This window comes from Dendronephthya gigantea, unplaced genomic scaffold (assembly GCF_004324835.1).
Source record: "Dendronephthya gigantea isolate DGI-Jeju-01 unplaced genomic scaffold, DenGig_1.0 000282F, whole genome shotgun sequence".
NCBI classification, from domain to species: Eukaryota; Metazoa; Cnidaria; class Anthozoa; order Malacalcyonacea; family Nephtheidae; genus Dendronephthya; species Dendronephthya gigantea.
In genome coordinates this window covers 145,616-170,808 of record NW_021163292.1, presented here as the reverse complement: position 1 = coordinate 170,808, position 25,193 = coordinate 145,616, and the positions used below count along the sequence as shown (strand labels likewise).

The following is a 25,193-nucleotide window of genomic DNA, read 5'->3' as shown; positions in this document are numbered from 1 at the left end:
CTCTGAACTGCCTTTCCTCGTCAGGTTCTGTTGGCGCTTGCAAAGGAACACTGCTGTCTTCAGGTGGCATGTACCGCTGCTGAAATTCTTGTTCAAATCCCGGCTCTTCAAAAGCGTATACGAGGGGCTGCAAATGGAATATACGGGAAAATTAAATGAGAAAAAAAATTGTGCGTATAAACGTAAAGTAAGAATTCTAATTGGACTTAAACTCAGCGTGCCTTGTTTTTTTTTGAATAAAAAATCATGCAGTGTCCAGATCGAGCGAACTTTGACCGACTGTCTGGTTATATGAAGCATTCTATTCTGGTGATTCCATAGCAAAGTTTTTCTTTATGTAGCTAAAGGCAGTAAAAACTCCAATCAATGTTTCGGCGAAAATAACCCTTTGCATCAACCAGATAGTAATTCTACCCTTTCTTACATAGTAAGCTTGTTTGTATAAAATGACATTTTTAATATTTATATCGTGCTTTGGTGCATACCTTCCTTGGTCTAACAGCAATCAAACGAACACCGTCGTTCTCAGAAGGATGTACTCGACGCGTAGACCTTTGTGCAAAGCGTCGACGATGGTGTCGTCTTACTGGTGTTGCCGAAGCCTAGAAGAAAAAACCTAGTCTTAAAGAAACATACAATGGGATTTAATGAAGCATGCATGGCGGGGAAAAACAAAAGACTACGAGATTTCAAAATTATATAAAACTAGAACAAAATCGAGAATGTTGTTTAAAACAGTAGTTGTCAAATACTGTTCTTTCACATTTTGGATATTTTGGATATATTTCTGACACAAGCATTCATTTGGAATATACGCAGGATAACTAGAATATCTTCAAGTGACATGATTAATGTAAAGGGTCCATCGCATCTATATATAAACTAGTTAGGTCATAATTTTATGTAGCTTGTCTTATGCATACCTCGCTATCGCTATCGCTGTAAGGATGCTTCTTTGACTGGTGCGAACGCTCTCGTCGATATTTCTTTTTTCTTCTAAAGAAATTAAACAAGCATTCAGTCGTAACCCGATGCATGTGCTATGGACCAAAATAATGTTTGAACCCGTGCGCCTATGTTTTAAAACAGTTGTCTGAAATTTTGTCAGATTGATAGTAGAAATTAAATAGAATATACATGACAGAAATGGAGCCTATACTTACAATGATGAGGTTGATGTGGCTAAATCTTCACCATCAAGAATTGCTTGAATCTGTATAAGATGTAATTCAGTAAATGAAATCACATTACTACTAGTGTTACAAGTGAGAAGCAATTAATTAAGTGAAGCCAGTGAACTCTATAATTATATGAAATGGAAAATAAAAACCTGGTCGCAGGCCTGGCTTCTTGGTACGATTTTTGTTGCGCATTCGTTGCCAAGGATCGCAAATTCGTTAACTAAGCCCACTCATTTGCTTAGCAATCCTCAGCGGCGGTGCCAGGGGGTAAGGCCCGCAATTTTCTTGTCTCTCCCCATCCCCCCAAAGCTTTTCATATTATGCCATACTTTTAGGCCATTTTCGCTGCACTTAAAGTAAAAACTTGCCCCCCCCCAAAAAAAAAACACATTACTTTAACTTGTCCCCTCCCAAAAAACTTTAACTAACTAATTTAACTTCCAATTGCCCCTCCCATTCATTCCAGTGGCGCCGCCACTGGCAATCATTCACAACTCGCGCATAAAAAAACGTAATCGCCAGACATAATTGTACTACCTCGGGTTGTGCCATAAGCCATTCACGCCTTGATAACTTCTTTTCTTCCAACGCGATCAGTTTACTCTCCCCAGTGCGTTTTTTCTCACGTTTTCGTCCTTTCCTTCGCTCTCTTTGTCTCATTTTATTCCGCCATTTCTCTATGTTGGCCTACACAGCAAAAAACCCCAACAATTTGGTAATGCATATACAAATATCATCACAGAGTGAGTCTACGATGTACTCGGAGTAGAAAAAAGTGTATAAGATGTTATTCCTCTAACATCCTAACTGCTAAGTAGATTCACTTATATCATAAGTCGGACATTCTTTTGTTCACAGAGCAAGAATGGTCTTCATTTTGAAAGAAAATTAAGGATGATATCTATGATTACAAACAGACAGCGGATAAAGACTTTATCATAATCGATGACTGGAGAAATGAAATAACCGAGTGACTTGAATTGCTTATCAACAAGTACCATGGGCCTCTTAAAGGGAGAGAGACAAAGTCAGCAATTTGCCGCGGGCCTCGGGCTAAAAAAGATCCAAAAATCAGTCGAATCCTAATGTCTCATCGACTGTGCATAACCTTACCAGCCACTCCTACCGATAACAAGTGACTACTAAAAACCTAGTAGAACTAAAGATTTTTTGGCGAATTTTATATGACAGATGATTATGAAGTATGGATAAAATATCATCTCAGTAGTGATCAAAACAAAATTACGACACGACAAACCTTAATTTGCATGGTATCTTCTGATTGTTCCATTTCTTTTTCTTCATCGTTGTATGTCGCATCAGCCGTAACTTTTTTGTCCATTTCTCTTTCACTTTTCCTGCTCATCATGTCAACTTTGTTTTTACTCTCTATCCACGAGCGAGGAACCCCGGAATCCTCAACAATATCTTTACTGGCTGGCTTCTTCACGTCGGTATCTTGCCTCACTGCCGGACGTAGCCGAAGAGGGATATCATCAATGGCAACGTTTGAAGGACCTTCAAAACTTATACGTGTGATGTTTTCAAATGCGCCAGCCAAACCAGATTGACCATCCATCTATAAATCAAAATTAGACAAAAAGAAATTATGGGACGGTTCTAGGAAAGCCGGGAATAACGGTATTCGCCGATTTTCTTTCCAAACATGCAGAAAACATTTTACAGTGTCTATAGCATTCAGTTTATTTCTCGTCGGTCTTAAAATGACAATGAAAAATGCAATTTGTTTCAACTTCATAAAACGTTATAGCGCACTTGCGCCTATATTTAAAAAGTTCGATATCACTCGCTCTCATCGAGTGTGACAGGCGTTAATGTTTTAGGTAACTACAGTTGATGCATAATTTGTTATAATATGTTTGAAAATTTTATGGGCTAGACCAAGGATACAATAATTCAATATGTATGGTTGGAAATTTTATAGGCAAGATCATTGCATTTTAAAGATGACTCACAGACCCCATTTGAAAAGTAATATCTCCATTATCTTTCTTATAAAATACTACTGTAACATATAACTATAACATATCCTCTATAACTAATAAAACCTGTTTGATTTCGATAACTGTACTTATAACGAAGCTATCTTAAATGAAACCTGAGAACAACAGGTATACGTACATGACGGAATATTTAATTCCTTGTTAAACACACAGTAATATTATAAATGTTACCTCGTCTTCCGTTTTCAAACGTTTAGTTGTTTTCGCCTTCTTTGTTCTCTGTTTCTTTCTTGCTGGCGTCTGTACGATCACATCTGGATAATCTTTCATCGGTAGCGTTGGCGCATGGGTATATCTCTCTTCAATACTGCTATATGTGTTGATAATAAGAAATAAGCGTTTTGTTCTGCTATTATATGTAGTTGATGCAACGAGGTAATAATTATTAGAGCCTGTTCTACGTAGAGCATGCAGTAAGGCAAGAGAGAGTTAGGCTTACATTTCAGTGCTGTTCGTAGTATTTTTTAGCTATATGTAGGTGCATGGCAAATTATGTTCCCCTTTATAATGTATTGTAGGTAACATCACGAACAGCCTGCATCGAAGAGTAGAGACCTTGAGTTTTTTTCTGGGAAGCGCAGTGCTTCTGCTGCTAACACCAACCCCCTCCCACCCTATCCTCCATGATTCCTGCAGTGCCAGAAGGCCAGAGAAATTATGTCTATTATATTTTATTTTTATTTTACTGATTGTTGCTTCAAAATACTCGTTTCCGCTTTGCGGTGTAATAATTTTAAATCAAAAATGAAAATGAAGAACATCAAGAATTTTGATATAATAGGAAGTGTTTTCAAAAATTTACCTTTCAGGAGCATTAATTTTCCCATTTGAGGTTGCTTGTTCAAATGACACTTTATTAAGCTATTTAAAACAAGCAGTGGTTTAATTAATTCATGGACCGTCATGAACTATCCAAGAAGGCGCTCAAACCCATACATGCCCTGCTTTTTTAAATATAGACCGAATAGACATATGCATGATGGCCCGAAAGCAAATCCCCTATAACAAAATATACCTTATGTATTACGACATCAAACGCTCCCGCGTAGCGACGGAAGACATGCATTCTTGACGACAATAATTGAGGAGAGCAATGTACCTTGTACTAGCCTGCGTCACAGTCCACTCACTACGGGGAGTGGACTGTGACGCAGGCTAACCTTGCACGGAATCCTGATTTTTTGTTCACATAAGGTGTAGTTGGTTACGCAATCAAAGCATCATAATATCACAAACTCGATACCATAAGTGTTACCCTCAGAAACTCCCTAATAAACTAAAAGTTTCAATTTTCACCAATGTTCTCCCCCCCTCCCCAAAAGGGCCGTTTTCGAAGCTTAATAGTACGAGCGCTGCGGTTAAATCTTGGAGGGGCAGGTCGGATTCCTGCCACGGGATTGGAAAATTTTTAGAAGATTGAAACATATTCACACACTTGGTTCTAGCTGAATTTCTGAGATCATAAACTATGATCCGGTTGTAAATATTCCCAAACATACCTTTAGTTTTCGGGATCTTCTCTGTTTCTTATTGCATTTGATAATCAGACAAGCAGCAAAAACAAATGCAACTGGAATACAGACGGCAAGGACTATCAACAAAGTCTCGTCATCTTTTTTTTTCTCCTCGGTTTCCACAGGATTAGCGGCTTCCGAAAATTTCCCTGACACCTACAAAAAATTTAATTGTTCCAGTTGTTATATAAAAACTACAGTCTCCACTGCGAGTCTCCTATTGGACACCATCATTCCTCACCCAATTAATAAAACACGTGCGGCAAAGAGTTTATTTACTAACGGTATTTACTAACGGATATAATGAGCAAAATATTGTTTCTAAATTGTCGCTAATAATTCATTTTGAACGATTAGAGATAAGTAAATAAGTCCGAGACAAAATGAAAACGAGGCTCATTTGGATACATCTGGTTGGTTACTATAGATACTTCAGCTATTGAATGATAAATTTTAAGCGGTGAAATATTTAATTTTTAACTTGCTATACAATTCTTCTTTCGAGATATATAAATTTGGCGAAACTTTGGCTGAAACTTCCATGAACGTTTCTTAAACTTAATTTTTTAAGACTCCTTACTCATTTAAATATCTTAAAAATAGAATTGCATTGCAAGTTGCATGAAAAATTGCACCGTGTAACAAGGCCTTAAGCTTAAGCTTTTGTATCACATGAAGCAAAACTGGCGAATGCATGTGGTTTCGATGTAAAATGAATTGTGAAAATGGCATATTTTAACGTTTGGGCATTGACCGCAAAAGTGAATGAAAACGCTTGTTATTATCGACGTGTTAAATTATTAAGGTGAATAAGTTTATACCAAATAGCCCAACTTCGCGACTTTGTCAGCAGTGGATGGTGCATTCAAGGTCTTTGCGGCATCTTTCGCTGGTACTAATGAATTCCCCGAGGTGACATAAAAAGTAACCCGTACATCTTCACTGCCTGCTCGACGGGTGACATTAACAATCTAAATTTAAAACGATATTAGAACGTTGTTTTTTGTTTACGGGATAAAAGGGTACCCAAGCAGTTAATAACGGATTTATTCACCCAGGGTATGTGAATTAGAATAAAATTAATTACAACACCTCTAACTTGCAATCATATTGGTAGATTTCTATTGCTAGATTTTTTCGCTTTTGTTTATTTAACGGGCCGGATTTTATACGATTCATCTATATCGTTTTATATATGAAGATGTTTTCTCGACAATTCTTGTATCATCAAAAGAAGCAAGGAATATAATTCTTACCTCCACTCTTGTGATATTTGTTGTTTGTCGTCGAAATCGACGGTTGTCTGCTTTCATTTGAGAATTCAAATCTTCTTTAAATAAATCACGAAGTCTGGAAAACTTTCCCAATTTATTGACAGGTAAAATCCCCTCGCCTAGAGCACGTCGTTTACGAGAAGAGGTTAAAAGTGTTAATCCAAAGTTGTACAGGTCTTCCAATTTTTTCTGCAAATTTTGTATGAAATCTTTGTCATTAACTATAACGTTAATTGGAATCAAAAGTATTACTTGAATTTTGAATTCTACGGCGATACTTCGAGTTACAACACTGCTGGACGATGTAATATACGCTTTTGAAGTTTGTTGTGTTGGAAAACATGTAATGCACGATGGAATATCTGAAGCACTCTCTAGATATCTTGTCTGAACAGCTGTGTTTGAAAGGGATGATACATCAGATAGTCTTGTTGCTTTGGTTGTGATCTTTTCTCTAGAACTTAAAAATGAAGTTGAAGCTCTAATAGACGGTGTGGAGGAGACTTTTCTGGTGGCTTTCGTTGAAGTTACTTCCAATAACACTGAACTAGAAAGCTGTTTGTAGGAATAAATCGAGCTTCTACTTAAAGTGGAGAGAGATGATTGTGTGATTCTTGTATTTTGGATTGATGATTTTTTACTGAATATGGATTTTGCATCATCTTTCGAAGTCACAGAAGCTAAAGAACTAGTAATGTGAGCACGACTCGAGCTGCTGGTGCTGTCCATTTGTGATTGGACTGATATTGTTGCTGTAACTAATGTCATCGACGATTTCATGCTTAGCACTGACCCTTTCTCCGAGGTAACTGTCAATTCAGGAGACGAAACAGTTTGACTTATACTTGTAACACTTTTCGTCAAATATTCTGAAGTCATATATTCTCGATTCAAAAGCATAGAATATACTTCGCTCGACAACGAACTGCTCATTGAAGTTTCAACCAATGGTGTGGAACTGGGCAGCTGAATCAAAGACTGGTCAGATGTTTGATCCATTGATGATAATCTGACTTTTGACGATGGATTTGACGACTGTGAGCGAGAAGATGATGATATCCAGGGCGATGAAATCTCCCGAGAAGTAACTGCCGTGGGTACTGACGTGAAAGATAATATTGGAGTAAAGGTTTGGGTAAACCTCACACTTAGCGTGTCAGTAGATAATGCAGTGTCTGTTGTTGATGGGAAGACCATTGAAGATTTGATTTGGGAGAATAAAGCTCCACTCAAATTAGCAGTAATTTTATGGGAGCTTGCTGTTTGAGTGACAACATTACTGACTGCTACCAACACAGTTGACAAATATATTGATGCAGGCGAGGAACTGTTTTCTACAGGAGTCTTCTTCAATGTAAATGTTGAAATCATAGATTTCGGCATTTCAGTGTTTACTCGAATCGAACTTGTGCTTGTGATATCGCTATATGACGTTGTCGAGAGTCGTGAAGATATAGATTTGTAATCTGATGAATCCAATCTACTGGTAGTGGACAAGGCTATTGAAGACGAGGAACTGTTTTGTACGGGAGTCTTTTTCAATGTAAATGTTGAGATCGTAGATTTCGGCACTTCAGTGTTTACCAGAATCGAACTTGTGCTTGGCGTATCGCTATATGACGTTGTCGCGAATTGTGAAGATATAGATTTATAATCTGATACATCCAATCTACTGGTAGTGGACAGGGCTAATGAAGGCGAGGAACTGTTTTGTACAGGAGTCTCCTTCAATGTAAATGTTGAAATCATAGATTTCGGCATTTCAGTGTTCACCTGAATCGAACTTGTGCTTGGCGTAGCCCTATATGACGTTGTCGCGTGTGAAGATATAGATTTATAATCTGATGAATTCAATCTACTGGCAGTGGACAAGGCTAATGGAGACGAGGAACTGTTTTTTACAGGAGTCTCCTTCAATGTAAATGTTGAAATCATAGATTTCGGCACTTCAGTGTTTACTCGAATCGAGCTTGTGCTTGCGAAATCGCTATTTGACGTTGTCGAGAATCGTGAAGATATAGATTTGTAATCTGATGAATTCAATCTACTGGTAGTGGACAAGGCTAATGTAGACGAGGAATTGTTTTGTACAGGAGTCTCTTTCAATGTAAATGTTGACATCATAGATTTCGGCATTTCAGTGTTTACCTGAATCGAACTTGTGCTTGGCGTAGCCCTATATGACGTTGTCGCGTGTGAAGATACAGATTTATAATATGATGAATTCAATCTACTGGTAGTGGACAAGGCTAATGGAGACGAGGAACTGCTTCGTACGGGAGTCTCTTTCAATGTAAATGTTAAGATCGTAGATTTCGGCACTTCAGTGTTTACCAGAATCGAACTTGTGCTTGGCGTATCGCTATATGACGTTGTCGCGAATTGTGAAGATATAGATTTATAATCTGATACATTCAATCTTCTGGTAGTGGACAGGGCTAATGAAGGCGAGGAACTCTCTTGTACAGGAGTCTCCTTCAGTGTAAATGTTGAAATCATAGATTTCGGTGCTTCAGTGTTCACCTGAAGCAAACTTCTGCTCGGCGTAGCCCTATAAGACGTTGGCGCAATTCTTGAAGATGTGGATTTATAATCTGATGCTTTCAATCTACTGTTAGTGGACAAGGCTATTGTCGTTGACGAAATGACACTATTTATTTTTGTCAAAGCCTGCGCTCCAGATGACGTAATAGATTTAACCATACCCCTTGCAGTACCGGCTTGTGAGAAATTATTCGTCACACTTGACATATAAAATGTTACATTTGGATTTCGGAAGGTACTAGCTGGCATACTGGTGGGAAGCGGATAGCTGCCAGAGGCCATATCTACTGTCGAACTGGAGAACAGAGTTCGATATGATGGTATCACAATTGTCTTTGTAGCTGGCTTAGACACATTGTGCGTTCTTGTTGTTGCGCTGACCGTCACAGCTACCGTCTCAGTGTGGTTTGACGATCTCACACGTGCCGTTGGGGTTGTCACGGGTGTTTTTGAAAGATAATAATTCGATGTTTTAATGCTGGTTGGAAAAGTTGATTTATTCTCTTTTACCAAGTTCGATGTTGTAAGAGATTTGTTAAACGCTTTCATAGTACTTGTGAACAAGTTACGCGTAGTTGAGGGATTTTCTTGATCATGAGATAGTACTGTTGAATGTTGGGATGAGATGGGACTTTGGTAATAATTTTTTGGGGATACGGTTATTAAGCTATTTGGTGATATCACAGTTGTCTTTGTGGCCGACCCATTTCTCGTCATATTTCTAGTTGATATCAGAATGAAGCTTGATGATCCGGAACCAGTTATCAACGGTTTCGAAGATGATGCTGGTATATATTCAGTCGAGGATTTAGTCACGTTTAGGAAACTTGATGACATAACTTCTCCCAAGTTGGAAGTATTGCTGGTTGAAAGAGAGTATGTTAAATGACGGGAGGAAATTGTCGAATGCTGGGATACCATAGTTGCCTGGTAACTACTCGTTGGAGTCAGGGTAATGTAGGGATACCTTGATGTCTTGGCGGACGGTTCTGATCTACTGTGAGATGCATTAATCGTTGTTGGCTTCTCAGTGAAGCTTGACAATCGGATAACAGTTACTTTTGACGTAGAAGTGGTTTTTGGTGGATAATCGGTCAATATTTCAGTCACGTTTAAACTTGATGCCAGTTTGGTTGTTGTAATATTATGTCCCTCGATAGTTGTAGACAAGTAGTCATAACTTAAGCTTGGTGACATAATAAATGGATTTGTTGATGGTACAGGTGCCCTGTTTGTTTTACCTGGTAGTGCCACAGTTGGCGTGATGGTGTCCATGTAGGTTGTTGATCTGACAGCAGTCATTAGCGACGTCGAATAAACTTCGGATATAGAATCAGTCAGTGTTGCAGTCAGTTTTGGATAACTTGATTCCATCATTGAACTGGTCTCTGCTATTGTTGCTGCACTGCTCTTTGCTATTGTTTTCGTAAGAGATCCCATAGTTGGATAACTTGATATCATGCTACCAATTCCTGTAGTTGTAAAGGAAGTATTCGCTTTTGTGGAAAATTTCGACATTATAAAGAATGGCGGTGACGTAAAGTTGTTCATAGTGGTTATTTTACTGAGCGATAATGTAGTATCAATCGAGTAACGTGACCTAAACATGGCAGACGCGCCTAATGTAGTTTTATCCACAAAAGGTGAAGTTAGAGTTGGCGTAAAATCTCTATTTGACATTGTATTGAAGACAGTTGATTCGACGCCAGTCATTTCCAAGGTAGAAGGTGATGTGGCTGTTTTCTTTGTATTGACCGAAAATGATGCCACAATTGTTGATATGGTTGTTTGGAAATCATTTGTTGGTGAAATAGAAGCCTTGGAAGAACTTGGTGATATTATTGCTCTAAGAGTGTACGGCCCAGATATACTGGGCATTGGAACAGTTCGAGTTGAGTTGCTGCTTGCCATCAATGTGGAGTCAGACCTGACCATTCTGAATGTCAAAGATGATACCATTGTAGACATTTCATTCCTAGGTGGCAATGCGACAATTGTGGATGGTACAAAGTCATTGATTGTTGAATTGTTTGACGTCCTGATAGAATAATGAGATGTCACGAGTTGTAGGTATTATTTGTTGGTGAAATAGCAGATGTGGTGTAACTTGGTGATGATTCTGCTGTAACAGTGAACGACACGGATGCAGCGGGCATTGCTGTGGTTGTGCTTGGTGTCACCACTTCTTGAATTGAATCGAGTTGTCATCACAGTGGAGGAAGATGATTCGAAAACAGCAGTTGATAAGGTCGACGATGGTATTAATACGTCATCAGTCACTGGTGACGACATTCTGGTCACTTCAAATGTTGTAATTTTACGGCTGGTGAAAATTTTACGGCTTAGTGTTGCCGTGAAATTCATTGAATAACTTCGTGAAACTAAACCAGTTGTTGTTACGCTCGATATCATATGTGCACTGGACAATATGTTCGTCGCTGAAAATTTTGGCGTACTTCGTGTGGTAAGTATCGCGGTAGGTGATACCGTTGTGAGGTTGTTTGTTTTGGTTGTGGTTGTGCCTGTTGTTACTGTTTTGGTTCTTGTGAGGTTTCTTCCTGTTACTGTTGTGGTTGTTGTAAGGTTATTTGGTGTTGCTGCTGTAGTGATTGGGAGGTTATTTGGTGTTACTGTTGTGCGTGTTGCGAGGTTGCTTGTTGTTACTGTTGTGGTGGTTGTGAGGTTATTTGGTGTTGCTGATGTGGTGGTTTGGAGGTTGTTTGTTGTTACTGTTGTAGTTGTTGTGAGGTTATTTGATGTTGGTGATGTGGTTGTTGTGAGGTTATTTGGTTTTACAGCTGTGGTGGTTGGGAGGTTGCTGGTTGCTACTGTTGTGGTTGTTGTGAGGTATTTTGGTGTTGCTGCTGTGGTGGTTGTAAGGTTATTTGGTATTGCTGTTGTGGGTGTTGTGAGATTGCTTGTTGTTACTGTTGTGGTGGTTGTGAGGTTATTTGGTGTTGCTGCTGCGGTGGTTTGGAGGTTGTTTGTTGTCACTGTTGTGGTTGTTGTGAGGTTATTTGGTGTTACTGCTGCGGTGGTTTGGAGGTTGTTTGTTGTTATTGTTGTGGTGGTTGTGAGGTTATTTGGTGTTGCTGCTGCGGTGGTTTGGAGGTTGTTTGTTGTTACTGTTGTGGTTGTTGTGAGGTTATTTGGTGTTCCTCCTGTCGTGGTTTGGAGGTTGCTTGTTGTTACTGTTGTGGTTGTTGTGAGGTGATTTGATGTTGGTGATGTGGTTGTTGTGAGGTTATTTGGTGTTACTGCTGCGGTGGTTGGGAGGTTGCTGGTTGTTATTGTTGTGGTTATGGTGAGGTTATTTGGTGTTGCTGCTGCGGTGGTTTGGAAGTTGTTTGTTGTTATTGTTGTGGTGGTTGTGAGGTTATTTGGTGTTGGTGCTGCGGTGGTTTGGAGGTTGTTTGTTGTTACTGTTGTGGTGGTTGTGAGGTTATTTGGTGTTGCTGCTGCGGTGGTTTGGAGGTTGTTTGTTGTTACTGTTGTGATTGTTGTGAGGTTATTTGGTGTTCCTCCTGTCGTGGTTTGGAGGTTGCTTGTTGTTACTGTTGTGGTTGTTGTGAGGTGATTTGATGTTGGTGATGTGGTTGTTGTGAGGTTATTTGGTGTTACTGCTGCGGTGGTTGGGAGGTTGCTGGTTGTTATTGTTGTGGTTATGGTGAGGTTATTTGGTGTTGCTGCTGTGGTGGTTGGGAGGTTGCTTGTTGTTTTTGTGATGGTTGTTTTGAGGTTATTTGGTGTTGCTGATGTGGTAGTTGTGAGGTTATTTAGTGTTGCTGCTGTGGTGGTTGGGAGGTAAATTGGTGTTGCTGCTGCAACGTAACTAGAGTGTGTTGTTGACAAAATCTCAGCAATATTATTAAGGTTTTTTGTGTCTGACGCCACATTAACGCTTGAATATGTTAATGTTGTAAATGGTACAAATGTTGTACTCGCTCCTGATATTATCCCGATAACATTGGTTGAATACCGAACGGTTGTGATGGAATCCGAAACTAAAATAAGAGAATATCGTTATGTCTAATTGCACAATTTTTCATCCTGCAATTGAAGATTTTGTCGCGTGGGTCCCGCAATTTAACAATATCTCGTTGTTTCTAAACTCACAAAATACAGCAGATGAAGATATACATATGTGCGAGCAAATATTTACACGTCATAGATGAGTGATGATATAAACTTCAGCTCAGTTTTTATAAAAATGCATGATTAGTAAAAAAGCTGTATTAACATTCAAAATCCCGCGCGATTTTCAATCTCAAGACTGCGTGTATTTACATTACGCCCTTTAATAGTGATGGTGATTCGTTGTGTTTGTGTACTTCCATTTGAGGCGAATTTTCAGAAATACTAATTTCATTAGCTTAATTCTCAGTTCACCTACTGATATAATTGCTTTCGCGTTATTCAGCATTTATACTATAAAGATTATTGTGCAAGTTCTCTTTTAAGAGCATGTAGGAAGTTAAATTTAGAATTTTTTCTACTTCGATTTACATGTATATTTTATATATATATATATATATATATATATATATATATATATATATAATATTATATATATATATATATATACAATTAAGTAAAGTATCCAAGAAGAAAGAGTGCTCGATATCAAAATTTAATAGAGCGATTAAAATAAAATCAATGAAATATTACAAAATTTTGAATATATTGTTCGCTACACTCTGTGTTTCACGTTTCTTCTGAAACGATCATCAGGCGAATGATTACTCTACAGCAGTTAAAGTTTGTGTGATGACGTTTTTAACGTGCTTGCGCTGATACAATTCAAAAATTGCGCGCGCGTTTAAAATTTTTTGCGCTGAATATATATATATATATATATATATATATATATATATATATATATATATATATATATATATATTTATATATATATATATATATATATACCACCAGGAAGTGCAGTGCCCAATATATCAGTAATAACCCCCCAAATTCAACGTCATGTTGTGGCACTACTGATCAATGCGAGAAAGGTTTGCAAAATTAGTGCTCATGCAACAAAATGTTGCCTATGCACCTGCACCTGCGAGCTTCTGGGTTCTGAGCAAGCAAGATCCAAATTTGTCAGAGCCGAAACTACGTGCCATAATGGCATGGTGCATTCGTTCTTCCCGATGGACGAACATGTGACTTTGAAAATAAACACGTCGGATAGAACGAGTATATGAATACTCCTCCCCCCCGGCCCCAAATTATCGCAACTAGTTTCGGTTCTAAGTCTTGGCAATGACACAACTTTTTCCTAATCACAAACCAATGATCCACATCCAAACCTCAGTCATAGTAATAAAATGCCCCTTCATTTCCGATTACATATTTCCGGCGCCCAGACCGAATTGCTTCATGCATGTATCTGATTTCAAAACAGCTCAAAAGAAGGAGAATTCGCAGGGGAAAATTCATTGGTGATTGGCCTTTATTTTTTGCAGCTGCATTTTGAGACGTTGCAAAATAAATTATATTCAAAATGTATATGTTTATGATTGTTCTGTTAATAGCTGTGGCATAAGCATAGGACATTTATCGAATATTTACAAAGCTGCTTAAAAAATCGTCATAATATATATACGTTTTATAACATAAACGGTGTGGGAGAAATTGAACAGCTTTGAAACATATATAGTATAAAAGATAATTAAAGAATATCACGTTTCGTGGGCTTTAAAAACGATTTCTCCAGAAATCAAGCTTGAAATTCAATACATAAATTGAATATATAAAGCATGCAGCATTTACAAATAAAGGAGTACGTAGCTACGCACGAATTTAACAGTTAACACTTTTGTTAGATATATTTTTTATTTCAATTCGCTTTAGATATACAAAACCAAATTCAAAACCGACACAAACACAAGGCCAAAGGCAAAGCCAAAGAGGTCGTATACTCCGTCCGAAAACTTATTATTCAAGTATACGACCACATTGACGTGGGGGGCGATAAACTTCAATTGTCCGAGTTTAAATTAAGCGATTTTGTCGCTTGCGTGGGAACTGATGCATGTGTCTTGACGTTTTCTAAAATTCATAGCGTTTGTAAAGAAATTTCACAACATTAAGTCCGGCTGGCTCGTACGGACATCACATTAAGCTCGTACGGACATCACAGACATATGAATATGAAATATATGGCCACAGTCAAGATCAAAAGTCAACATGTCACATTGGCTCGGCGATTAGGAGTATTAAAATAATAATCTTACCTTGTCTGACTCTCGAATTCTCTGTGCTAATAGTAGCATTTGAGCTTGAAGTTCGCACATTGTTCAAAGTCTGAGCAGAAAGACTATGGCTATGCTCAACATTTATACTGAACGACAGGAATATGGTTATATAAACGATACGAACGAGGCCCGGAACTCGGCATTTCCAAAGATCGACTTTGTCTTTGACCATGCTATTTCACTCGGTAGTACAAAAATCAATTCGTTGCGGTCACCAAAATAAGTCACGACGTTTCAAAATCATATCGTATCACGTATATGTCTATATGAATGCTTCGTCTCATACAAAATGTTAACACCAACATGTTAGGCTGTCGTTCTCATGACAACCGTAACACCGGTTACTAAGCGACGAGTTATTCATTACGCCGGGATTAAGTGATATTTACTTTGCTTTTATATTCGAATTTCTTTGCAAGTGATTTTGCCGATTATAGTGTATTTAACCCAATGCACATGCCAAATAAGATACATATCTACTTATAGATATACTTCTACATGCACGGAAGAGAAAAACATGCGACCCTCAATTCTCTCCACGACTTGCACATGCAACCTGAGCAACCTCTCGTGGAGAATCATTATGCATCAGTGGACGGTTGCCGGTTGTACAAAAGCCGCCAAAGTTACAGCTTTTATCAAACACAATCCTGCCAAACTTACAGTACTGTCCGGAAATAACCTTACAAAACCCGCGGTTAAACCTGCTCGCGGTTAAACCTGATCGCGGTTGAACCGAGGTCAGACCGAGGTCGAATAGTCGCGGTGAGACGGAGGTGAACCTCGGCCTATAACTCCGTCTGACAGAAATTTTTAACGATTTTCACGATTTGGTTATTGTGTTGTCGTTCCCAGCTGTTCATAACATTTCATTTGGAAGCGAACGGGTTCCTCGACGGATGCCTAGATTTTAGTTATGAAAATAGTTTTGTATGCTATTACATATCTTTTCCAAAATCAATCATTTGACTATAGTAGAATTAATAAAATAATTTTACTCATCACATCAATCAACGTCCAATAATGCTATCATGCTAATATATTAAACACTATTCCATAATAAAATATTATTAAAAATTAATGCTTCATATATATGGAATTTTAAATGAAACTACAAAATGATTCAATGTATTTTATCACCCCGTAGCTATACTCAATTGATCCTCCCAATAAATGATGGCATTCTACAAAATTGATTATTTTTTCTATAGTTAGAACTTTAAAGAAATTTGCAACTCGATCTAAAAAAGCACTACTTGTATCTGAAACAGGCTAGGTTTCTGCAATTTTAAGTTAAAAATAACAAAATTGCCAATTTCCAACAGGTTGAAAATAAGGATGCGAGGCTGCGAATGAGGATATGAGGCTGACGAGGATATACGAGGCTGCGAATGAGGATATGAGGCTGCGAATGAGTGAGGATACGAGGCTGAGAATGAGGATACGAGGCTACAAATGAGGATACGAGGCAGCGAATCAGGATACGAGGCTGAGAATGAGGATACGAGGCTGAGAATGAGGATACGAGGCTACAAATGAGTATACGAGACTACGAATGAGGATACGAGGCTGAGAATGAGGATACGAGGTTGCAAATGAGGATACGAGGCTGCGAATGAAGATACGAGGCTGCGTATGAGGATATTGGGCTGATATGCGGGATACGAGGCTGAAAATGTGTATATGAACTGTCTAGTTCCAGACTTCTAAGTAGTTAATGATTGTTCCGACTTAAGTCGGTTTTCCACTAGCGATATTTTTCGCGCGAATCGACATTTTACTTTTGTTCCAGAGCTCTCAAATGCAACCATCTGGAACAAATTGCTCAAATACAAAAGAATAAAGTCGCTTCGCGCGAAAAATATCGCTAGTGGAAAACCGGCATTAAGAGCCATCATGTAAGATTATACCGACGCATTTAACATTAACGCTCCTCCGAATGGCCGAAAAGCTTTGTCATGTTTCCCGACCGATTTTAAAGCACACAAAGACGCTGCATGGCACGCTGCTCTTTGGCTATATTTTAGTAAAACATAGATCAATCTTCTAAAGATTATTTACATTGTAAAGTGTTATATTAAAATGAATTTTATAGCTAAGTGATGGGAGGGCCGGAATGGGCAGGGACGTGGGGGCGATATGCGTTTTCAAAACAACTCCAGCGGGCAGAACAGATTATGCGAACATTCACCCTCCAAATTATCGCTCTAGTTTCGGGCCCGGTCACCAGGGCTAAGTTGCAGATAATATCCACGGAATTAGAAGAAAAATTCACTGAAAATTCCAACAATAACAAAAATAGTGAAAACGTTGCAAAACGATAAAGTAAGATGCAAATATATAACTCAAAGATACGTGCATGTTTATGTTCGCGACGTCACTAATTGCGACTTGTACCTGTTTTATTTAAATTTATATATATATGCACTATTTAACGGTTCGTCGTTGCCCATAACAACCACAAATGTATACATGACTAATAGCGTTAACCAAAGCATTTTTTGACACATGTATTAAAGATGTTTTATTTCTTCTAAGAGCATCACAAAAATTTCGCTACCTGAGACTATTTTAAAAATAGTCCACAGCCCAAAACTTACCGGGGTGTTTGAATTATCTCTTAATTCCTCCAAGTAACGTCGAAGATAAAACCACGGCAGTGAGCCCAGTGGTTTATAAATACAGATCGGAAAGGACGCCGAGACATTTATAGCTACGGGAATTTTTTTTCAAAATGGCTGTTCCGCAGAATCCAGCTGTGTCGTCGGTCGATAATTTCTTCCTCTTGGTCATCTCGTTCTTCATCTTCTGTAAGTTGATATCTTTTGAAATGTTTTGCATTTCCGTTTATTGTTTTGTTGTTTATGACATGCCACATGCGACTATCGGCTACTAGACGACTTGTTAAAAATAAGTTTAATTTTAGTGATGATTTCTTGTCCATAATAGAGCCTATTATGAAAAATAGACAGGCCGATGCCGCGATTACATCAAGAAAAATAGCAAAGATAGCTATATACGTCGTATCTCGTTTTTCGAGTTTAGTATTTCGTTTCCTGACAGATGCATTTTATTTCCACATTGGGCTGATCGAAATGTTATTTGGCAAATAAATACAAATTTAAAAATAATTGTCCGTCACACAATTTTGTCTCATGGGTCGACAATGCACACTTATGTCACATTAACTCCGCGTGGACATAATAGTGTTTCAAATTAAACTTAATGTTCTCTTTTTGGCTTTAATGCTTTCTTTGTCACTTTAATGTGCTCTCTCACACTTTATAGTACCTCGATTTATAATACTACAAAATGTATGATTATACCAAGTGACAAAGAAAACACTGTTATTATAGAGTTCCTTTGAAAAACGATGTCCATTTCAAAGTGTCTAGGGTGTTCTTTTTCTATAGTTGTTAATTTTTGGGCGGCGGATCATTTATGAGCTAAGCTCGCTCTCAGAAGATTTCTTAAGTCTGCTTAAATTATACGAATATGAATGCGCGAGATATATTCATCAATAATAATAAAGAATTATGTAATTACTATAATTTGTCATTCGGCGATAGCTATACGTAAGACAACATTTCTGCGATGTTGCGTCGGCCAAGTAAGGATATTTGAGACCGATTCAACTTGAATTATCTAAAATGAACAACATCCGATAGGTTTGTCTAAGCTTTTATTTGGTTAATTTTCTAAGGCATGCAGTTCACTCTTATACTACATTATAGCGTTGAAAATCCCATTGATCATGCAAAGCAAACCGTTCGGCTATTTTAAAAACAAAAATACTGGGCTTTTTTAATGGTCATTTATTAGTGACATACTTCATTTTCATTTTTTAATTGCAATATTATTTTAACGCGCATGCAGTTCTGCACGACCCTTGATAATAATTATATCGCTCATGTTTAAGTCAACTAAAAACCATGATTTCATCAACAAGCCTAAACTAAGCTTCGTTATGGCTGTGGTATTGCAAAACCGTGTATTTTTTTCTGGTATATAGTTATTCAAGCGGGTTTAGCGTTCCTCGAGGCTGGAGCATCGAGATTAAAGAATACAACTGATATCATTATAAAGAAGATGATTATTTTATGTGAGTATTCTGTAATGAAGAATTACAATTTGATTCTACACCGCGTTTTAAACGCTGGTTTAAGGCGAAAATCTGTACGACTTGAAACACGTTGACATGACTTTTTGCTTTCGTTGGCTCACTCACCTTATAGAGGTCAGTGGAACAACCACTCGTAGTTTACCGAAGGAGAGTCCATGTGACATCCCTACGCGACTTAGGGATGCAAATTAGTGAATTTGTGGACCCCAAATGTAATCTAGATTATCTTTTTGCAAATACCTAGCATTAAATTAAGTACAAGTTTTCATACAAGTTTTTCTGACTAGGCGTTCTCAAAGTGTGAAATATTATACAATGTAATGACATGTGAATTTGATGCCCAAGTTCGTGCCAGGCCTCCGAGTCTACATCGTTCCGGTTTTTTTCTAGTCACATGCGCACTGATGTATTGGTTGTTTGGTTACGCGTTTGCGTGGGGAGAGAAAAGTAATCTGTTTCTCAGCCACAGTAATTTCGCCCTGTCGGACCTTCCTGAATCAACTAATATCTATGTTCATTGGTTGTTGCACTTCACCCTCGCTGCCTTCACCTGTTCGATTGTAAGTGGTGCTCTCGCCGAAAGGACAAACTTTACCGTGTACACGCTGTTTACGGTATTGATGTCAGGTAAGTTGATGCTATTAGGAGCCTTTAGGTTGCATTGTTCTAACTATAACTACAAGTTTATATTATTGATGACTCAAAGGCAAAGCGTCGATAGCCAATATTCTTATCACTTGGTACAAAATATAGTAAAAAACAATTGAAGGTGATGTAACCCGTTCTCCACAGGCGTTTTTAGACCCAATCAACTTAGGTAACTGGTTTAAATTTCAACATTTGAGGCTTCAGAAAAACATCAAACCGGTGACAAAATCTTTAAGTATACAGAACCTCAAAAATATTCTTTACTGTAAAAGCTTTTACAGTTACTGCCGTTGATTGTAAAAGCTTTGATTTTGAAGCGACAGTTTACAATAAGATAGAAATTTTGGTATTAAAAAACCCTCTTTGAAGCTTAAGAGATGGTGTAAAAGCCTTTCATAGCCTAATAATTATGACTTTAGAAAACCACGTATCCAGCTCATATATAAATAAACTTCATCCTTCTTCAAGATGCAAACACAGAATATTATAAGCAACTATACTATATAGACACGTACCGATTTGAAACATTTCAAAGCTTTATATAGAGCGTAAATCGTTCCTTTTCCGCTTTTTAATCTTGACGGGAAACCCTCTTTGTTTTTGATAAATGTTTCTTGATGATTTTCATTGAATCCCAATGATGATTTTTATTAGATTTTTAATTAAACCCATTCTATTTGGCATGTAATGTTTAAAAACAGTTTCATAAAAAACTTTCGCAAATTTGCAGTTAATAAATGCTGACGTTATTTTTGAAACACAAATTTTCAGCCAGTCAGAAAGTTGCTGATCAGCTTCCGCTCATTCAAAACTCGCGTAAGCGCATATGTCACAAAACCGGAATCCAACGACCATGGCATAGAATTTTGACAACTTTTGATCCCGCTATGTTCTGTTACAATACCCGGGTGTAATTCCTAACCTCCGGGCGAAATTAGTATCCTCGCACGGTGCTTACACTCTAAATTAATCTGTCGAATTAATTCATTTTCGAGTACCCCAAAACTGTTAAAAATTTGAAACCCCTGCAACTTTACTACCTTACTAGCCATGCAGCTCTGTTTCTTGTTATTATTGCACAGACCACGTGATCAAGTATCAAATGAATAATAAATAATTTCAATGCTTTTAGCCTGAGAGGGGGGGAGGAGGAATCTCTTTTGTTGAACATCCGTGATGATATTCAACGATCCTGACGTTTATGAGAATTAATTGTTTGCGCAGCTTTTGCGTCGTTACTAATAACTCACTTTGTTGAAGGCTTCATTTACCCCGTCGTTACTCATTGGTGTTGGCACGAGGAAGGCTGGCTCAAGAAAGGCGACGATGAAACTCTTGGAGAAGGTGTCTCTTTTCAGGTAGGCGAAACTTCGCAGCTATCAGGAAGAAAAATATGTGGGCTCATAGCACAAAACGGGGAACCCTAGGTTTTTACCAAATACCTAAGGTGGTACACCATTTGCATAATTATTTATGAAATTGAAAATATCGAAATATCTTAACATAATAATATCTGTTTTTTAGAGTCTAGTTCACAGCACAGATCTGCTTCAGTGTGCAAAATGAGAGCTTAGTTTGGAGCTTAGTTTTATGGTAGAAAAGAGCAAGAGTTTTGCCGCAATATATTCAAATCAACTTCGGTAAAAAATTCTTTCTTTTCGGACGTGTATCTAAACTCCGAAACGACTGCTGAAGCGAACCTAGCATGTGAATGTCTGCGCTGTGAACGCGAATTACAACAATCATACATTTCTACTTCAATATATTTCAATACTTCTAATTTTATAAATATGCAAATTACCTTAAGTGGTACACCACAATCGTAAAATCTTAGCCAAAGTCAGTCAAAATTTTTTTAAAAAGTTCAGTAATTGCTAATCACCAATTCTTGTTTTGCCCTGAGAAGCTGCTTAAAGCAAAAATAATGAATTCAAAATTGAAATATCACTGGCTTCCTGTGATCTATCTATATCTATACATGAACATTTGCAGGATTTTGCAGGCAGTGGTGTAATTCATGTCACTGCAGGCACCATGGCTTTGGTAGGCTCAGCCGTAATTGGACCAAGATGTGGAAGATTTGAACGTGGTAAACCAGTTCCTATAGGCGGACACACTGTTCCGGTAAGAAATTTTTTTAAGCATCGTATTCGTAAATGTATATTTAGCCATCTTGAATCATGTGCATTATGGCTTAAACAAATTTAAAAGTAGTTAATGTGGATAGAGAAACTATGTGATAATTTTACGTACATAAACACTTTCCTGGGGACAATGAAGACGTTTAATCAATTTTATGCACATGTACACCTCGCGTTTAGCTTGCTGCGTTTGGAGGATACGTTTGTTTGCTTGGTTTTCTCGCTGTTATTTGCGGAAACCAAGGGCACGTGACATCCCGTGGCGACACTGAAGCAATAGCTCTAATTGCAATCAACACGATACTGTCATCTTCCGGTGGGGCATTGACGGCGTTTTTCATCCGTCGAACTTGGGGAGCATGTTATGGTCATCACTCCAGTGTGCTTACTATGATCAATGGAGCATTGACTGGAGCGGTAAGATGATATTAGCGAATTATACGTTTTGTTCGGTTCTATTTTTCATGCGTATGGAAACCGCAGACGGCAACAATAAGGTTTTTGCACAGCGAAGAAATCATTGCCCAGCTAAACGAACGGTATTCCAGCAAATACAAGTTCTAGATTTCAAGTGTACCTGTATAGTTTCAAGGGTTTTTTTCACTCCAAACAAATAGTTCCATAACTTAGCTGCGTTCCCACACTAAACTAATCAGACCAAATCAAACCAAACTAATGAGAAAAATAAATATGCCGTGGCATGTTACGATACGTTTAAAGTGAAAAATGCGCTTTTTCATTTACTTTAATCCAGTAGTTGATTATTTTGTTATATAACCGGTAGATTTTCCAATGAATGAAAAACAGTACCACTTAAGGCTAATTTCCACTCCGGAAAACGAACAGCGGATCGGATCGGAGCGGATTTTTTTCCGAGCCTAGTGCGATCCATGAAGTGATTTCGGATCGGATAAAAAAAAGTTAAAACTATTTGAACTTTTTTTTATCCGGTCTCGGACGCATTCGGATCAATATGAGCCAAAAATTTCAACAGACGGCGCACGCGCTGATCATCTTTCGTTCCGATCCGATCCGCTGCTCATTTTCCGGAGTGGAAATCAGCCTTTAGAGCATGCACGTGATAGGAAAACGGTATAAAATTTTAGAGAATAAAAATTTTCAATGCTATAAAAACTTCTTCCCAATGTTGGCCTAATGTTGATTCCAACTCATTCTGATAGAGCAAATTATTTCCATGCAGTTATCGCTAAATTTACAATTCAATTCATTTAGTGCTCATTTAGTAATACATTTCATTTTAATTTCTAATTGTATCGTATTTAAATGCATATTTAAAACCAGCTACTCGTGATTGCCAATGGCCAGAAAACATTTTTCGTCTCAGTTATGATAGGCTCGACCGCGGTGGACCCTATCTTTGATCAATTGATTCGTGCGTGTTTCTAGGTGTCTATTAGTGCCGGTGGCAACGAGATGCATCCTTATGCAGCTTTTATTGTCGGTTTCATTGCTGGGGCCACCTATATTGCCTGGGATATCGTACTTCTCCATTTAAAAATCGATGATCCAGTGACGGCAACCTCAGGTAATTCAAGTATGGTTATTCAATCATATCATGAGGCAGTGACAATCTTATTTGAAATGATCACATGATGAAGCATAATTATTCAGAGTCGTTTTTGTGCTGGACATACCAGATTGCCAATGGGGCGATCCGAAATACTTGAAAATGACCAAATCGCTACAACTAGATCTAAATAAAAGGTAGTTTCTATGGAAAGGTATTCATCATCCGAATTGTTTCTCGTTACGTTTTCCCAGAATTATTTTCATCAAAATGCAAACCCGCTGGCGATTCAAAACAAGAGGTTTATTAAATTCTTTCTTACGACACAATTTTGACAAGTTTACGTAGGACAGGTGGAGGATAATTAGAAGCATTTGTGGCACATGTACTAAAAGATAATTAAGGTGTAATTTAATTGCTGCAAACACTCCGAGATCTGATAATCGATTAACATTCACATGGGTAATCAATTTTCGGTCTATTTTTGAGGATCTTATCCGCACTCGGATGAGCATTGTTAAATGCATAAATAAATCTCATTTCGACTTTTTATTTCCATAACCTATATGTGCTGATGTTGCTTCATGCACCAGCACCTTTGAATTTTAAGCAACTTCGAATTAAAGTCTTTAAATTTTTTCAGTTCATTTAGGTGGCGGAATGTGGGGGCTTCTTGCCGCGCCTCTGTTGGACAAAAATGATGGTATATTGTATGTTGGTGATAAGCTCAGTTTTAAATTACTCGGTTGGAATCTCCTTGGTGGTGTTGCGATAATTGTCTGGTCTGCTTTGATCTCGGCAATACTTTTTCTAAGTCTCAGATTCTTCAAGAAACTGAAAGTAACAGCTGAAGCTGAAGCGAAAGGTGATTTTCAAATCTGAAACAATTCATTGTAATATCACTTACGCCTCGCAACAGTTTACATACGCTGGCTCATTTTTACAAAAGACCATGCACCAATTATCAATACCCACTTTGCAAATTTTCATGAGTTTTGCAAACGTTGCAAATAAAATATGATGGTCAGTCTCGTTCCTACGGTTCTTCCTATTGAAAATCACAGGGCTAGGATATTCCTGATTGGGAGATTTATGTTCTATCTTTCACAATTACGTATTCTGTTAAAAAATTGCTGCAATATTAAGTTTCATTTTTGTACACTATTTCGTCTTCCAGGTCTTGATATAAGCAAGCATGGAGAACCAGCCTATCCAATTGGAGCATATGCTGAAAGTTCATCATATCAATATCCGAAAACAGTGCTGGTAAATGAGAGGACCAACCCTGCATTTAGCAACATGGATGCTTCCATGTCTAGTCAACCAAGTGAATCAATGAATACTCGAGGCAGTACGTCAGCTATGTCTTGATATTCGAATTGTGTCGTACAATATTTGTATGAGTGGAATCGAACTACCGAACCTGGATAAGCAGAACATTGTCAGCATTTTCTAGTTTTACGTTTCAGTTAACTTTGTGAGTAGTAGTATTTTATTCAATAATAATTGCTAATGGTATAGTAAAAAGATGTTTTCTTTTATGTATAAAACCAGTGACTCGTCACTGGCAATGAGTAGTCCCTGCAGTTATAGCAGTAAATATAGTGTTTATGACACGTTTGGAGAGAATGGATAAAAAGGCTTAAAAAGAACGTAATTTGAGGGTTTAGTTAGGGCATTAGATTTCGAGCGTAGAAAAGTGAATCTTGTATAAATAAACTGAAGTTAAAATATAAATCTAAGAATATTATTAGCACTTAAGTCGAAGGAATAAATCTTTTTGAACAAAATCGCAACAAGCAACGCCGCATCTAGATGGGCCCCAAATCTGCCCTCAAGCCTCCGAATTAAGAATTCTATCACTTACTATTCTTGCTGAGCTGATTCTTCCTTATCATGGAAATTCCTTAAGTTAAATAGGGTACGGGTGGGTATATCCTGGATCGCCCAGAAGGC

The 25,193-nt window shown here is 37.9% G+C and overlaps 2 protein-coding genes across 2 annotated transcripts; one reads left to right on the top strand and one right to left on the bottom strand.

The window, feature by feature from the left end:
* Window positions 1–4: 4 nt before the first annotated feature.
* Window positions 5–15,101, bottom strand: LOC114541363 (mucin-3A-like; the record flags this gene model as incomplete). Its single annotated transcript, XM_028561302.1, has 13 exons — window positions 14,777–15,101; window positions 10,718–12,541; window positions 5,976–10,606; window positions 5,541–5,690; window positions 4,705–4,875; window positions 4,008–4,066; window positions 3,377–3,515; window positions 2,440–2,760; window positions 1,719–1,868; window positions 1,164–1,213; window positions 924–996; window positions 486–602; window positions 5–127 (listed from the first exon to the last, which is right to left on the bottom strand). Coding segments are annotated over exons 1-13 (8,001 nt in total), but the record flags the coding sequence as incomplete, so codon positions are not given.
* Window positions 15,102–17,276: 2,175 nt separating this feature from the next.
* On the top strand, window positions 17,277–24,940 carry LOC114541352 (putative ammonium transporter 1). Its single transcript, XM_028561290.1, has 9 exons — window positions 17,277–17,607; window positions 18,810–18,899; window positions 19,311–19,547; window positions 20,829–20,926; window positions 21,561–21,692; window positions 21,890–22,126; window positions 23,117–23,255; window positions 23,881–24,102; window positions 24,415–24,940. The coding sequence occupies exons 1-9, from the start codon at window positions 17,532–17,534 to the stop codon at window positions 24,606–24,608; spliced, it is 1,425 nt and encodes a 474-aa protein (XP_028417091.1). The 5' UTR covers window positions 17,277–17,531; the 3' UTR covers window positions 24,609–24,940.
* The last annotated feature ends 253 nt before the right edge of the window (window positions 24,941–25,193 follow it).

Excerpts from the sequence above, each read along its gene's own strand:
- LOC114541352 (XM_028561290.1), top strand. The coding sequence starts at position 17,532 with ATGGCTGTTCCGCAGAATCCAGCTGTGTCGTCGGTCGATAATTTCTTC. Across the intron at positions 20,927-21,560 it reads GAGAAGGTGTCTCTTTTCAG|GATTTTGCAGGCAGTGGTGT; the intron begins GTAGGCGAAACT and ends GAACATTTGCAG. Across the intron at positions 23,256-23,880 it reads TCCAGTGACGGCAACCTCAG|TTCATTTAGGTGGCGGAATG; the intron begins GTAATTCAAGTA and ends AAATTTTTTCAG.